This window comes from Megalopta genalis, chromosome 19 (assembly GCF_051020955.1).
Source record: "Megalopta genalis isolate 19385.01 chromosome 19, iyMegGena1_principal, whole genome shotgun sequence".
NCBI lineage: Eukaryota > Metazoa > Arthropoda > Insecta > Hymenoptera > Halictidae > Megalopta > Megalopta genalis.
This window is the reverse complement of record NC_135031.1, coordinates 2,503,819-2,522,001: the sequence shown is the minus strand read 5'-3', so window position 1 is coordinate 2,522,001 and position 18,183 is coordinate 2,503,819. Positions and strand designations below refer to the sequence as shown.

At 34.8% G+C, this 18,183-nt stretch overlaps 1 protein-coding gene across 2 annotated transcripts in view; it reads left to right on the top strand.

The window, feature by feature from the left end:
• The window catches only part of Dgk (diacyl glycerol kinase 1), a 194,439-nt gene that overhangs the window by 166,009 nt on the left and 10,247 nt on the right, over positions 1-18,183 (top strand). For both annotated transcript variants that reach the window (XM_076527392.1, XM_076527391.1), the window contains exons 7-13: positions 9,034-9,156; positions 9,342-9,391; positions 10,522-10,596; positions 11,890-12,127; positions 13,745-13,950; positions 15,431-15,604; positions 17,600-17,891. In XM_076527392.1, coding sequence (XP_076383507.1) covers positions 9,034-9,156; positions 9,342-9,391; positions 10,522-10,596; positions 11,890-12,127; positions 13,745-13,950; positions 15,431-15,604; positions 17,600-17,891 — 1,158 coding nt within the window. The remainder of the gene's footprint in view (positions 1-9,033; positions 9,157-9,341; positions 9,392-10,521; positions 10,597-11,889; positions 12,128-13,744; positions 13,951-15,430; positions 15,605-17,599; positions 17,892-18,183) is intronic.

Below are 18,183 nucleotides of genomic sequence, written 5' to 3'. Positions count from 1 at the left end.
ATCAGGTGATATTTCTTCGATCCTGAACACGTACTGCCAGCACTATTTGCTTACAAATAATGCTTGCGACTAACCTTCTACTAAGGTTCTCCGAGTTTTATCTTGATAAATGCTGTCATTTAGATGTTGGAACACATTTCGAGCACATTCTCAGCTCGTAGATACAGAAAATATCTCTGCAATGCCAAAAGCGACGCCAAGAAACTCGTATCCTTTTAAAATCCTTGTAGAATCGCGTCTTTTGCAAACGTTTCAGTAAAATCTCACGTGCATTCAAAAGTATCAGGTTTTGAATTTAATATTGAGTAATATACACGTTAGAACATCAAGATCGTTCTCGTGGCTCGTTATTCTAACGAGCTTGTTTAACTTCTGTCTCACCGATCAACTTTTGAGAGGTTATAGCAAAGAGAACACTCTCCTTTATAAGGTTTATTTCGAAACGAAGAAACAAATTTTGTTAAACTCTGTTATTTAAATTTGCAAAATTTTAAACGAGTAAATGCCACTTCACTTTCTCAGTCTTTTTTATGACTAAAACGAGAGTTGGAAAAAACTCGAGTTCAGGGGCGTGAAAGTGAAGAATTCACCCTTTAAAACGAGCACAGGCGGAATGTTTTAAGATCTTTTTTACGCGGAGTTGCAGGCGGTCGAAAACAACTTTCCAGTCATAATTTAGTGAACCTTTAATTTTCAGGAGTAGTACATATATTTGTTTTTTAAAATTGAGCATTTTATTCAGCATAACATGAATCAAAATATAATTGTTTAATTTTAATTTGTCCAAAAAAAGACCAACATACTATTCAAAGTTTAACGCATTTATATTTTGAATACTACAACAACCATATTTTTTTCATTAAACTTGTAGGTTCAATTTTTATTATAGTATATTAAATAAGCTAAACTAAATTAGGATCTACGAGATGGAAGAGGATTATAAAATCGATTACTATAATAAATCTCGTCCCTTATATACTTACTTCAACACTAAACGTGACCAGCATGCCTTACTTTATAAGAATAATAAAACTAAAATTTAAATTTTTCGCTAGTTTTATTCTAATGTTGCTTGCACTACGAACTGGATCATTCTTACGAAAGAGTCTTTATAATTTCAATAAATCTAAAATAAACAATGTAAATACAGTCAATTTGAACAAAGACATTGTAAAAAAATAACAATGTCACTAATAATGCAACATACAATTTTTATTATAAGATGACATGTTAACGAACTTAACAAGAAGAAAAATATCAAGGTTTTTTTTTTAAAAAAGACAATTCCTTCTGAACAATGTTGTTTAGTCTCTTTTCATGGTTAACTGCTGCTATCTATTGTTTATTTATGAAAAAGTCAACTATATTGGTTTATCGACCGAAAGAACCTATGATAAAGATGTGTTTACACTGCGTAACTCATTTTCAAAGAAAAGTGAACATATGCTGACTGACTTCTGAACCGTCTGTTTATACTACGACATAGCTGAATAAATCAATTTTTACTAAACTCGTAAACTGCCACAGAGTTAGAGAAGTACAGCAAATTCTCCCTAATTGACGCTCAGATTATATACTAAAATGGACAAATTGGGAAGCGGAGATTTGATTATTCGAGTCTTGCGGCTTGTTTGTATAGTTACCGATTATCAACAACTATAAGAACTATAATAATCGTATTTCCTCTTCTTAAATTGTCCATTTTTGTGTATAATCTGAGCGTTAAACTCTAACTTCACAGTTTCATTTTCATTAGCAATATTACTTTGATTTCGTGGGATAATAAGTTTGGATAGTAACGTGTTAACGATGGATTTCTGGACGTTCTTCGAACGACGGGCACAGCGTGGCGCCCGTTCGATTGTCCCGCTTTCGCGATGAGTTTGCGTATTTGTTTGATCCCCGAAATAACGCGAGGAGGAACCAGTATCAACCGGTATAAATAACGTCACGCTTAGTATCCCAGGACCCTTCTGCTCGAAAGCTCTCTCCCACGAGATACGCTGTCTCAGTGTCTCCGGGATCACGCGGCGAGCAACAAGTGTCGCCATTCCCGTGCTATAATCATCGATCGCGATCATCCGCCGATCGACGTTAGTCCATCCGGTTCCGTTGTTGCTCTTGAGCACCCGGTATCGAACGATCTTACCCTCGGTGACCGTGGTTTCATGGTTCTTGGCCGGTTTCACGCATCCGCTACGGCCAAATGGTGTTGAAAAATGATTGGCCGCACTTGCCGAACGTTTCCGGTTTGCTCCTGAAGGAAGGTGAGCGAGGAAATTAGTTTAAAATTCGTCGGCCACCTCTTCCATCACTATTTAATCACCAGGTTTAGGATGATGTAGTTATATACCATAAGCGCTAGAACCATCGGATCGAAGTAGAATTCAAATTGGATTGTTAGCTTTGTGATTATGTTGTTTCAATAACAAACAGAAGTGATTTCCGCGGGCTTTGTTGCATTGGGTATGAGTATGAGTTTCAGAGAAACTGTTTTCGAGAATTTCGGTTTTGAGAGAAAGGTCGGATCTTTATGTTTTGGAATTAATTGGGTTCTGATTATAGAAGCTGTTGTTATTGTTTCTTGTGCACAATGATTGCATGGTGTCCCCGGAATATTCTTTTATAATATTGTGAACCGTTAGACATCGTTTTAAATAGTAGTTGAGATGAGATACGTGGTTAAAACACGATTTTGTTGGATACTCTCCAATTTAGTTTGGAAAATATAGCCGTGAGACGAAGTCGAACTGCACTACAATAGTTGCGAACTTGTTTCATAATTGATGACCGAGCGAAGAACATCTTAATCCGATTAATGAATCGGGAACTTTCGTGAAAGCTACCGCAGCGTAAATTTGCAGACTTTGTTTTTACAAATACGGGCAACAATCGCAAAGTTCGGAGGCCTGTGTTTTATAAACAAATTGGAAACCGGTAAAACGATGACTTAAACCCCTCCTAATTACCGATATTCTGCACGATAAACTTTATTTTGAATTATTTTTTCGAACATATCTTTTAGTTTTATAAGATACTCAAAGAATTGTCATTTTCAAAAGCCTTGGATTATTAAAACAAATTATATACCAAAAATAAATAAATTAAATTCCCAGCAATTTCTCACGTTCTACGCTATAGACATCAATTTCACCAAAATTGCCACACGCATACCTACTCGAATAAAACCGATTTACTCGTCTCTCACAAATGAATGTTACTTTCATCTACTTGTAAGGTTCAGAAACCAGAATTTTAGAAACAAATCGAACGCCTTGAAAACGATGATTTAAACCTCTTCTAGTTTCCCATAAACTATGTCATACTTCACTTTGACCAAAATCCTCACATAAATGTTCACCCGATTGAAATTTTACAATATAAAGGCCAACGTTTGTGCAACCTTAAAGAACCCTCTAATTCCCAGAAAAGATCAAGCCGCATTTGCCCATATTCGAACGGGACACTTAAGATTCACCCACGTCTTCCTGCAAACTAAACGCAGTCCTTTTGAATGCATTTCATGTGGCGAGTTCGTCAATATCCATCATACATTATTTGAATAGATCAGACTTTCCCTGAAGCAAATCAAATTCTCCATTAAGAGGGACCTCGAGTCAAACCTAAACAAAGATAACATCGGAAACGTCCTCCTCCTCCTTAAATCGATTGATCTACAGTGAGAAGCAAAAGTGGCTAGACAGCTTTTGAAACGGTATAACTTTTTAAAACTGGTCTAAATGGCTTAACATGTTTTTAACCGAACAATGAGTAAAATACTGTTTTCTAGTTTTACTATTATTTCGAATAAAGTAATGTAAAAAAACTCTCGTCTTTACACTTTTTTATCTGAGCCTATAATGAAAATGTAAAAAATGCATTTGATACTTCTGAATAATTTATATGCATGTTGAAAATTTCATTGAAATCAGTTGATCTTGACATAAACTGTGAATAATTAAATATTACAAAAATCGCAGTATTTCACGATTTCAACCAGAAACAGGTAACTTCTACGTGTTTGAGTGGCTGTAGCTCGACTATACGACAACCGATTTTAATGAAATTTTCAACATGTATATAAGTTACCGGGAAGTATCAAACGCATTTTTCAAATTTTCATTATAGGCTCAAATAAAAAAGTGAAAAAACGAGGGTTTTTTTGTATTCCAAATAGTATCAAAGTTAGAAAAAAAGTATTTTGGTCACTGTACGGTGAACTACCCTTTAACATTTACAAAAAGAGATCAAGTAATTTAAATCAGTTTCATAAACGTTATATCGTTTTAAAACCTATCGTTCACCTTTGCTCCTCACTGTATACGACTCATTATAGTTTTCTGTTATAGTTACTCATATTAATACGAATGTTAATTATATTCTAAGATCTAAGTCACATTGTTAATTATGGCGTAATTCATTGTAAGATATGTGGCGGTAATGACCTCGCAGTTAATCCGACCACTCTAAAATAAATAAACTTTTTATACTAATGATAACAAAACTGTATACAATATATTCTATATACAATAATAATAACAAAACAATTTTTTTTTATCGGACACACACTTGAAGTTACACGTTTTTATTCGTTATCTCGAATAACTATAATCGAAGAGAGTTTGGCAGCGGAGTTTTGGCGGCGCAGGAGCGACGACCGAAGGCTTCCGTCATCGGACTCTCATTGTCACCGCGAAGAGGCCGAGGGGAGCGTTATTAATAGCGATTTCGTCGCGTGGGGTACGACTCCCCTGAATATTTATAACGCGAAATGAAACGTCAGGGATTTTCACTTTGACGCGGCGCGGTGCGGCACGGCGCGGCGCTCTTGCGTCAATTGCATCCGCGTGCGTGGCTGCGGCTTCGAATTTGTTTCTGTCACGCGGAGAACGCTGCCAACGGCCGGGTATAATTTTTTCAAAGCCGAGAAAGCCTGTCGGATTAATCGCGCCCGGGAATAATGCGCGCGCGAGCGCGAGGCTGATTCTATTCGAGCGCAGCGGAAGCGAATGAAATCTCACCGGGAACACGGTGTTCCGAGTAACTTGGCCTCGTTGGTTAGTCATTGCTCTGCGATCCCGCCGGTACGATGGAACAATCAATCGCGCCATCGCCGGTTTTCAATTACATTAATTGTCAACGCTCCGCTGCGGAACGAATCTCGCGACTAGTCTTCCGAGGAAAATTGCGCGGCGGCTTGTCGCAAATTGATTCGCCCCCCTGGCGTCCAATCGACAATGCACACGGCAATGCAATGGACAGGCGGAGAAAAATTATTGGGTTTCTGCATTCTTGGTCACGGTATAGAAATAACATTGGTGGCGTAACTGCGCGAGATATTTGAACGAACCCGCGATAATCAATTTATACAAAAGAAAATACAAGATCCACGAATAATGTGCTAATAACTGAAACATTAAAGCTGAAACTACGTCTAAATAATACTAAGATTAAAACTCGGAGCTAAAATTATCGGATGAGACTGTACAAAAGCAAATTACAGTAAATTCTCCCTAATTGATGCTCAGATTGTGCACAAAAGTGGACAATTTGGGAAAAGGAGATACAATTATTCGAGCTTTGCTGCTCGTTCTTATAGTTGTTAGCAATTGGTAACTATAAAAACGGGCCACAAGGATCGAATAAGCATATATGCTCTTCCCAAATTATCCATTTTTGTGCACAATCTGATCATCAATTAGAGAGAATGTTAAGGCTCTGTTAACAGAACTTTTAAATGAATTGAACATGCCTAAAAATGATTCTATGCTAACATGCATATTGTTTGCATGCGTGCAGATTCAAATTATCGTGTTGGGATTCATTATATTGATTTCGGAGGAATCAACTCTAAATATTTAAGACCTACATAGGGATCGCAATCGACTCACTTAAGATGGTATTTTAGTATAAAGTGCGTATTTCTTAACTTTCTTTCAGATTTCTTTGCAAGGAAAATGTATTTATACATGTTTCAACAGAATTTACAAATTTGGGTTCAAAAAGATTAAAAACGGTGACATTTGCTACTTTGAAACATAGATGAATTTCAGAACGATGGTTCCACGGTGACTCACTGACTTAACTGAAACAAAAAAACGTGTAAGATCCTTAATTAATATGAGCTTGGCTATTGCAGGAACTAGAGCAAAAACAAAAGGTCGATAATTTAAAAAATGGCAACACTTTGAAATTTAATTATTGATTTTTTCTAGTTATTTTTCAATTTTGAAAGCCTAAAAATAAATTAAAAAAAATATTGCTGTAAGAATAATTTTTCGGATAAATAATTCTAGAGATAAGTACATGCAACAAAATTCGATAATAAAATTAATCCAAACAACTGCAAACTGCTCTGAGTAAATACACCTATCCACAAAATTAAGCGTACACCTTTTCAAACATGCATATAATATTTCAGCACGCATATATGTTACCGAGATCTATAAAAGGCATTTTTTTAATTTCTGTTGTAGGATAAAATTTTTTTTTCATTCCAAGTACATAATAGCAAAATTTCGAAAAAGCACTTTGGTCATCGTCTAGTAAACTAGTCCCGCTATCATCTAAAAAAAATTCAAGTCACGTAGTCCAGTTTAAAAAAAATGATCGCGTTTTGAATTGTTTACGCTCACACACACACACAATTTTGTGAGTAACTGTAAATGTCGGGCGACTTATGGGCGTGCTTGTATATTCATTTGATATTGGTGAAACTGGAAGTGAAAAGTTGGAAACGTTATCCGATACTTTCCTAGGCCACAGAAACGAAATTTATCGTGATCCCGAGCTTCGCCAGCAATCAGAGCGAGATAAATCGTAGCATTGCCGCCGAAAGAATCACAGGCAAAATGAACCGCTGGAGAGCAATAGAATAGTCGGTGAATTTGTTTCAACGTTGTCGCACGTACTAAAGATAAATCGTCCGCCTTGCGCGATTGATCAGCTGACTTTATTTCCCCCGTGACCAGCAACATTGTTCTCCTTCTTTCTCCTTTTTCTTACGTTGCGCCTGGAGACTCATTGAGTTACGAGGGAAGATGGCGATCATATCGTTATCTTCGACGTCTCTTCCTCTTGTCAAATCGAAAGTTGCTACATCGAAGAAATATTCAAAACAGCGCCGTCTACGATCCGAAAACTTTTGCTGCCTTGTCCTTATATTTTCACATCGTGTAGCTGTATTCTAGCTTCGAAACTCCAGCAATTTCAATGAACTCAAATTTTTTTTTGATAACTCAATTTATCTGTTATACCGATGGATTCGCAAAAGTCTCCAAAGTTAATTCAGATCTCTCTGCTCCCGATAAGCAAGCTAATATTTTGAAAACGAGTAGAACAGGCATACACTTATTTTTTGCTCTTTGATTCGTTGAAATATCTTGCGTAGTTACTGAGAAAAATACTTATGAAGTATTTTGGGGGCAATTTAGACTTCAGATAATATAACATATTTTTATCATATTTTTTTTAGGCAATTATTAAGTGAAATGTCCAAATTCATTAATGGAATATTAACACTTTATTTGCCGGAAGTCTATTAACCAGTTAGCTGTTACAATCCTTTCGCAAAGTGTGTAAATTACCGTAATTATAGTGTATATGCTTGATTTTCTTCGTATTTTGTTCAAATACAACACTTTTAGATCCTTCTTAACCAGTTAACTATCTTTGATAAGTAACCAACATCAAGACTATACTCGTCAAGAACAGTTAACTGATTAATAAAATTTTCAATTATTAGGCTACACTGAACGAGAAATCTAAACAATCCTTTTCTACATGATGGTAACAAGCGAAATCATTATTATACGATTGGTTCCACTAAACAATCTATTAAGAAGTTTGTAACTGTAAATTGCAGACTTTCGGAAATTATAAAATGATAACCGGTAGATAATTTGTTAAGCAACATCTAAGTTTTTTTCATAGATATATATTTTTTAACATTATTGTGTAAGGTCTAAAACATGAAGTCATCCAAGTTGTAACAAAAGTAAGTTTTTATTGATCGAGGTTCCTCATCGATCATTGTAATCATAGTCGATGCTCGCCTTCTAAATCCCAAGCGAAGCAACAGGTTATTCAGTACGACCTCTCGGAGGACGATCGATCAAGAACTGCTTTGTCCCGTCGATCTAAAAATAATGTCGAATCAGACAAAAATTGCGGCGCATTGAATAAATTGTCCACAAATCTCGGTATCAAGAAATTACCTAAGCTATTCTTCTAATCGATAAGCGTCTGTTATTTGTAACGTGGAAACTGCAGATTTTATGCATTTATGACCAAAAATTTCAGAACTCCATCGTGTCATCTCTAAACTTTTTCTCGCAGCTACGTTGACAGTATTTCTTTAACACTAACAAATTCTCAGACGAGAAGGAAGATTTATATATTTGTTGAATTCCAATGTTGAAATATTGAGAATAAAAAAGTAGAATTTCATGACGATTTAACTCCTTGCACTACAATTTCTTTTACAACTACGTTCATATCAGCCCTTCTTCGTCCTTAACGCGTTGAGTGCCGAATATCAATTCTTAAAATTGCCAATATCAAAATTATTTTAGTCAATGAAACCGTTACTAGTAAGTTTAAATTTTAGTTTAACTCTTTTGTATTATACAACATTCAGTTTGCTTAATATGTTACAATAGAAATGAATTTCAGAACCTAACTGACACGACACTCGACGTGTTAATAATTTTTCTAATAGAACAAGACAATTGTTGTTTCTTGTATCTCGTTATTTATTTTTATTCCTGGTCTTTGATAACAGCAGAATTAGATTTTGCTTGCATTTAGAAGAAACGAACAACATCTATAGGCGTAAGGCTAGCAAAGGGAAATTCACAGCAACTCGAAATTTGGCATTTCCGGGAGAAACTACTGTGTTTAGTAGATTATTGACACGCTATTACAATGCAAGTGCTTAAAGAAAGAAATACATTTTAATATTGCTCGAATCTGCTCAAAAATCTGCGTATCCAGCGATACACAAATGTTACATACGTGGCTCTTTGATTGCAGAGATGAGACACCTCGTCCGGAAGCAGAGCACAATAGACGTTCACTCGGTTAAAGTCAGTTTAAAGGACATCGTGTGCTATCTGTCGCTCCTCGAGGCTGGCAGGCCGGAAGACAAATTGGAATGTAAGCGATTTTCCCCGATTACACGAAAGAAAACAAATAAACTTGAGAGCGTTTTACATCAGACAGTCAGAGTTCGCGCGCGCAACGCACTCGAGCCCGCGCGTTCGCTGCAACTTGTTGCACGTCAATTTCGGCGCAGGTTAATTCGTTCATTCTTTCCTCTTTTTTTCTTCTTCTTCTTCCAGTTATGTTCCGGCTGTACGATACAGATGGAAACGGCGTTCTCGATACGAACGTGAGTACGAGAGAATCTCTTTCGCAGTTTTTATTCGTCGTCGACCGCGGTTTGGCTTTTTAATCACCTTCAATTAAGTGGAACACTTTAATTAACGAGACACTTTGGCGGGAAAGTTGGACGGAAAATGTGTTGAAGTAGTGATTCAGATTTTCTTCGTTAAATAATATTATCTAGAAGCATCACGTTGCAGAGTATTATCCTTTAGAGATAAAAAGTTTACATATACTTGATGATTTTAATTATTCAAAGAAATAATGTGTTACACGATTGATCAGTTTGTTAGTTGACACATTACGTAACAAATTATGATTGTTCTTGTGTACTTTTGTTTGGAAACATAATTAAATTAGAAACGCAAATTCGCGAAGATTATTACAACTAAGATACTCAGAATTTGTTGTCTTACCTAATGACAACTAATTTTATTCTCACCACAGTTTTCTGTATGTTTTCAGATTATTTACATATTTTTATAATCTAGTACAAAGAGATTGTAATATTTTTCAGGATTCGTTTAAATTTATTTATTGAAATAAAGCACAACTAAATGTCCAAAACCTTTGCTTCTTTGTTTCAATATTCAATACATAGAAAATAATGTAATAACATATATTCCATGCAGTATACATCATATGAAATAAAAAATACATAAAAAATGCATCGTATTTGATTTTCTTTATTAAAGATTTTTTATCGCATTATACTAATAGCATTCTATTAATATTATATTAATACTTCATTGTTCAAGACAAAGATTGTCTCATTTTATTTTTTCAATCGATCTTTGATGTCTTCTGATGGTTTTAAATGTATAAAAGCGTAATAGAACATAAAAAATAGCGTTAAAAAAGCGTAAAAGCATTGATTTTTCAAGAATACCAAAAAATATTCCTTTTTTTCTAATTTTCGTTAGTGTGTAATATTTTGCTCGATATCTGCCGCAATCCATTAGAGTAACTTGTACCCACATTATCGATGTGTAAGAACATGTAAAGTTTTATGAGCGATATATTAGCGACAGATAAATCTATCATCGCGGCAGCTGTCGCTAACGTGTAATAGATCGATGCTAGGTTCGCGTTATCAATCGTAAGCCTGCATTTAATATCATTATCACGTGTCCCTAGGAGATGGACTGCATCGTCAATCAGATGATGAATGTCGCAGAGTATCTCGGATGGGACGTCTCCGAATTGAAACCGGTAAGTGGTGGCACCAATCATCTGATTTTACTGATATGGACTATATATATACGATATATCAACTAAATTATCGTTTCGCTAGAAACGCAGACAAATTTTTAAAAAATTGTTGCGATATAGAATTTATTTAAAGAATCTCAACAATTGCCTCGCGAAAAATGTTACATTCATAAATCACGCGACAAACGCTTTTATCAACAAATAAAATTTGCCCATCACAATATTAAATCGATATTTGATATGATTTTAAAAGCAAACTTGTTAACTTAATTTAAGTGTAGAAATTTTAGTTTGATATGGTCTATCTTTTTTGTGAACATCGCATAATTTCTTAATCTGCACCTCAAAACAAGAAACATTCATTTGTATATTAACATTGTTTTCTGTTAATGACAAAATTATTCACATCAAATGTGGACAAATATGATAGACAAGTTAACTATATTGGAAATATAGTTATAGTTAACTATATTGTAATAGCGTACGGTCTAAAACTGCGTAAAAATTATTGCAAAACTGATATGGTTTGAGAAAATGTTAGAATATTTTACATTATTTCGAACACCGAAGATGACATTAGAAGATTGCCAAAAGAATATTCACGATGCTTGATTAGTGTCACACTCTCTGATTCAGTATTTCATAAAATAACGAACGAGTTTTACATTAGGTACATTTGTCTTCATCGTTAACCTGTTACTTTATAATGAGATCTTAAAGACGTCATTGGTTTCGACTGCCGAACTTGATTATTTTGGGACACCCCGTAGCGTGCAGGGTATATATGTATATATATGTATACATATTCTACATTCACAGATTCCAAGTTACGTCAATTACTTTAAAGCCTCATAAAAATGTCGGACTATAGAGTATTATATTAATATTAATTATATATTATAATATAATATAATATAATATAATATAATATAATATAATATAATATAATATAATATAATATAATATAATATAATATAATATAATATAATATAATATAATATAATATAATATAATATAATATAATATAATATAATATAATATAATATAATATAATATTATATATTATATATTAATTATAACTTTTAGTAAAACGAAGTATGCAAATTTGCATAAAGATCCACAGTCTACAAATGTTCAACGATAAATCCATTCGATCGGGATAGTTTTGGCTAGGGGTATGTTATCCGCGATTCCCGGTTCAACAGACGCTATCCTAACTTTCTGTTTGCGTAGCGCGACGAGACGAGTAAATTGACGGGCGATATCTAGGCGTAACTCCCACGGTATTTATAGATACTGCAAGACATGATGGTGGAAATAGACTACGACGCGGATGGCACCGTGTCCCTGGAGGAGTGGAAAAGGGGTGGCCTCACGACGATCCCGTTGCTTGTGCTGCTGGGACTCGATTCCCACGTGAAGGAGGATGGGAATCATCTCTGGAGGCTAAAGCACTTCAGCAAACCCGCCTACTGCAATCTCTGTTTGAATATGTTGGTTGGTCTCGGCAAGAAAGGACTTTGTTGCGTCTGTGAGTACTCGATAGTCTACGATACTTTTCCCGCCGCCATTTTGCTTATTCCTCGAGGAATGTTATGTCGGCTCACGGGGATAACGGAGCCGCCTAATAGCTGAACTGATCAAATCCGCGAAACAAAGAGCGACTTAACTTCGTTTTTTCGCAAAGACATAATTCTATTGTTACTTTTATCTTAACAAGGAAATGCAGTTTCAAAAGAAAATGGCAAGTTTTCAACTTTGAAGAAGTCCCGCGCTTTCGCGGCGATGGTTGGACTGTTCTAACGCTTCCAGTAGTGTTCTTTAGACTCTTCTGAATATTTTGCACCAATCTAATGTGTCCAACAGTATACTATTACTATTCTGATCGATAATAACGACGATTAGTAGTAAAGCGACATGCTGGATAGCTTTTATTTAGAAACGGTTTGCGATTTCAGAATCACAATGACACGAAAGTTTCGTTTTTTACTCACATAAATTAACAATTTTTTATAATTTTGGCATCGTATGCCAAATATAATATAGTGCAAAGTGATCATTTCGTATAAACAAACGTTAAAATTTTCGAGTTAAAAAAGTATTCGGTACATTTATCAATAAGAACAAGTCTATAATTATTTCAATTTGTGTGTTACATTCAATATTTTCTAATAAAATTCTATGGAAAAATAATTAAAATATTGATATAAAAAGCTTGGATTGATAGGGTTAACGATATACTGTGGATACGGAGACATGTTTAAATATTGGTCGAAGTGGAAGTAACACCTTGTTACTTGATATTATGTCGTTGTAGTTTGATCAACTTTTCTGTCCGTGGTATTCCAATTATAGTCGAGGTAATTACTTGATAACCAGTTGCCGCCACTCGGTAAATGCCTCGTGTTTTCGAATATCGATTCCAGTAGAGAAATTCTACGTTACGTTAGTTACAAGATGAAGGACCATCGTTGAATTCGATACAGATAGAATATACAGGGTGTCCCATAATTGGGACCTCCATAATTCTTCGATGACCAATTTTTAACTTTCGATTCGAATTTAAACCTGAACCGGACTGTCTACTATTACCTCCAGTTATTATTTCAGTAAATATTGCATATTCCCACACAACTTAGTAAGTGCAAATAAATTTCCGTTGAAGAGCATTGCAAACTTGAGTTGGTTGAGGATTACACGAATTTTTAAATAATTACGTTAACATGTATTAATGATGACTTGTTTAAAGTTGCGTGAGACCAGTTATTATCTCAGTGAATATTGCATATTCCCACCTTAGTAAGTGCAAGTAAATTTCCGTTGAAACATTGCAAACTTGATGTGTTGGTTGAGGATTACACGAATTTTTAAATAATTACGTTAACATGTATTAATGATGACTTATTTAAAGTTGCGTGAGACCAGTTATTATTTCAGTGAATATTGCATATTCCCAACTTAGTAAGTGCAAGTAAATTTCCGTTAAAACATTTCAAACTCGATGAGTTGGTTGAGGATTACACGAATTTTTAAATAATTACGTTAACATGTATTAATGACGACTTGTTTAAAGTTGCGTGAGACCATCGCGATCCGCGTTAATGGTTAAGAAGACAATAAGGCAAAATTTGTTTTCATTTGTTTCTAGTTTGCAAGTATACGGTTCACGAGAGATGCGTTCAAAGAGCGCCAGCTTCTTGCATAGCTACGTACGTGAAGAGCAAGAAGACGTCGCAGACGATGGCGCATCACTGGGTCGAGGGTAATTGCCATGGGAAATGTTCTAAATGTAGGAAGACTATCAAAAGCTACAATGGTATCACCGGCTTGCACTGCAGATGGTGTCAATTGACTGTGAGTAGTCGATTTTCAAACAGTGACGTTGTCATCCTAGTTAGATTCTAGTTAAACAATTAACACATTCTGCACCCATTTCCAACGTTTCAATTGCTACAGATACTATGATGAATCGTAAAATTCGATCTTTGAATTCTCCGCGTGCAAGTGCATCATTCTTTCTAAAGTGAATCATTTGAATGCTTTTCATTTAAGAGATATTCAAATTTGATAGAAAACATCGTCAGAAGAACCTCAGATGTCAAATAAGACTTACCCACTAATTTACCAATAAATTAGCAATAATTTATATAATTCCATAATATCATAATATCACATATAATACCATAATATTACTAATAATTTACCAAATCGCTAAAATTGCAATTTTTAACAAACCCTGAATAATTAATTCTCGTTGTAGTACGTTTTTTAACAATTTTTTACACGTTCTTTCAAAAACATTACAAAACCACTCGGAAAATAGAGTAAAATCCATATATTCACTTTAAATACTGATATTTGAAAATTGTTTATACGTTTTGGTAGCCTGCGCATGGGTTAAAATACTGCTTTACTAAACAAATTGGAATAACTATGCTATTGCTCATTTGTCCATTTAAATCCACGTTTCCATGAATCAATTTATACAAATATAAATTAAACGAAAACACAGTAATTGTGAATCTCATCAATTTTATCGAATGTCGTATTGCATCGCGTTTTATTTATCTTCGTATTAATCGGATTAAGTCATAAATTTATTTAAATGATCATGAGTATTATCAAATACTGAATTTAGCAAATATGATATTTGTACGTGCCCTAAATAGATAAGATACATAAATTCGAAGAGAGACATAAATTTATTTCAATTATCGTCGTTGTTATCAAATGCTGAATTTAGCAAACGTGTCAAATGTTTTTATTCGTACTTGCATGCTTAAATATTTTGAAACTGCAACAAATTAGTGCATTTGCTCTAAGATTGAAATAGATTATAATAAAACGACGAAATTTTCCAGTTGTCATTTTTTAAATCATACTTTTATTCTAAATATTTATTATAAAATTATATTATAAAACCTAACCTCTCTCTGCTGCACATTTATTTTTTCAATAAAATTTTTTTCTCCGTATGTTTTCTACTTTCTTATCCTAAAGTATTCTAAAATGTATTCAAATTACGAAAATGTTTTTTCTCTTACCAAAATTTTAATAGCAAAAGCAGATTTCAACTTGAATCAAAGAACTATCTTTTTGTGACGAGTATACTCGACGCAAACATCGCTAGGGTTAAGTGTCGAATCCACCAATCTTAGTTTCTGCATAAAGTTTTTCTGCATTAAACGTATAAAATCTGCATACCGGTGACAACGAAAGCGAGCAAGCATCTCTGATCATAAAGCGATCCGATTTTCGTGAAGCGTAGAAGAGCGTGAGGACTACAATGCAGTAGAAGTTTAAGAGTGAAATTCACGCGACGGTAACTTTGCAGTTGCATAACAGATGTGTCTCGCAAGTGAGAGCAGAGTGCACGCTCGGCGAGTACGCGGTGCATATTCTTCCACCGACTGCGATCTGTCCGGTTGTCCTGGACAGACAGAGATCTTTCTCGAGGGACAGCAAAAGAGGGAGCAAACACGGCCAAGATTCGACTTCCGTTAGCTCTGTAAGCACCTTCAACAGTCTGTCAGATCGAAACAATACCAACTTGCATGCAAATCAAATGTACGCTAATTGAAAGTGATCACTAGACGAAATCAAAATTGATCGAATCAATTGCAAGCAGCTGGATGGTTAAATAGAAATTTAGTTTTACTTGCAATTTTGTTAATACATGAAAAATTATGTAACAGTATTTCGAAATTGTGCTGATATTATCAACGCAACGATATCTTTTTTGTCTACTTTTTTATACTTCTTTTACTCGTTTTTATTATAAATGTGTCAAATCACATTCTAGTGATCAGATATTAACACAGAACTCAGCATATGATCAAATGACCGGTGTCTCATTTTACAATTATAATAAAATCGTTTTCATAGGAAATGTTTAGATAAATTGCGGTTTTGGAGCAAGTACTATAACCAAAACTAAGCGAAATCTAAATATGTACATTCGATCTTTTAGTGTTAATTGTTAATCATTAATGTTAGCTTTCGAAGTTCCAATGAAATTGTACTTGACTCATACTTCGATATATAATTCACAATACGATATGATTTTATATAATTATAAATATAGAATTACTTTCACAATAGTTATCATTCTCTTCAACATATAAATTGTAGCGTTAAAACGACGATACTTCACATATTCCTTTGCAAACAAATTATTACGTTTATGCTTTCAATTTATATACTTGCAGTTGTTTATCCTAAAAATACATAATAAAACAATTTTCCAACAACTTACTCATTAGTAAGTGTCGCACAACAATTTCTGCGCTTCACTTTTATTTCTCAACTATCTAAACAAACACGAATCACTGTATTTGACTCAACTATTTATATTACCATGAAAAGGATCCGATTAAATAATCATTAATCCAGTCGACGCATAGTGGTCGGTTTCCATACAAAAAGCGGAAAAAGTCAGTATTAAAAAATATCCCCATAATGCATAATTGATTCACTAGTAGTCAATTTAATGTGTGGCTTATTATTCACTATAATCTTTTTTACCACTTGTTCATTTTGGACACGGCTACATGGCTTCAAAGTAGCCCATCTCCAAATTATCACAAATTTATATCATCGTTTATAATTATTTTGTCCTTTGAAAACAAATAATTTTTACAGAATTAATTATACAGAATTAATGTACAGAATTAATATGTATTTAAATTATGTCACAGGACATAGTTAATTTCATTTTTTAATTATGATTTCGGTGGAGTTCAGTGTTCGCTTTGATCGCACTTCGAAGAGCGATGACTTACATTAATGACAAAATAAAAATTAGCTGCTATCAGCTGCTATTGGAGAAATCATCTAATAATAATGCTAAAATGGCACGTGCCACGAAGCATACCGTGACACCTATGTGGGCTACCAAGTTACGCGAGATGTTTTGAATAGGTTGAGTAAAACATCAATATTTCAACCGTTCGCACTCTATTGAAACTAATAAGAATGATTATAAATTATCTTTTTTTGGATTATATGCAGACTTTTGCTCACATCTGACCCGTTCGTGTCGAGTATGAGGAAAAGAACAATCAAGAAATCGAAACCATTTCTCGAAGAAACAATCGAACTACGGTTTCGGAACAATGTTCGCAACATGAAAATGGAGAGGATGTTCAATCGAATTGAATTGAATTGAAAACAAAAATTGTATTTTTAACCAATTTGTTTATAAACAATTAAAACACTGCATTTTGTTTTTTATTATTCTATCCCAACGAAAACCCAAATATATGTATGTACTAGTGATATAAAATTGTTATATGTTTTTCTCCGCTTTTTGTATGGAAACCGACCACTGTGCGACACTTTAATCCTAAATCGAATCCATCAAACATTCATTTCAATTAACTGCGACTAAACATCGATGAGATTAAAGTGTTAATCGTTGATCACGATCGATGAGCAAACGTGACTTAGTATCATTGAAAGCATTAATTGGATTAAACATTGACCACCTCTGCTCGATCCTCAGACCGGGTTCTTAACTTCCGGTAACACGTCGAGCCAACAACCAGCGATGTCCTTCCAAATCACGCCTCCGCCAGACACGATGCCGCTTTTGGTCTTCATAAACCCGAAATCCGGTGGCAGGCAGGGCGAACGGATGCTTCGAAAGTTCCAGTACATATTGAACCCGCGGCAAGTTCACAACTTGGCCGTGGGTGGGCCGATGCAAGGTCTGCAGATGTTCAAAGACGTGGAGAACTTTAAAGTGATCTGCTGCGGCGGCGACGGCACCGTCGGCTGGGTCCTCGAGACCATGGGTACGATCAGCTATTTATTAAAACTTCCCAAACCGGTGCTCAGAGTTGTGTATTCGTGTCCGTGACTTGCCAACGAAACGACACCGGCGGCTGCTTGTACAGCGTGCCGCCGGACATTCGATGGTTTCCAGAAAAATGAGAATTCTGATGGGAATGCAACTTCTTTCTAACAAGATCTACCATAATACGTTTCCTTGTAGCTTTTTTAATGCAGTCCTTGTAACGTTCTTGGCCTGACATAATTCCGTGGACTTTTTAATCATAGTAAATTTGAGGTAGAATAACGTGATTA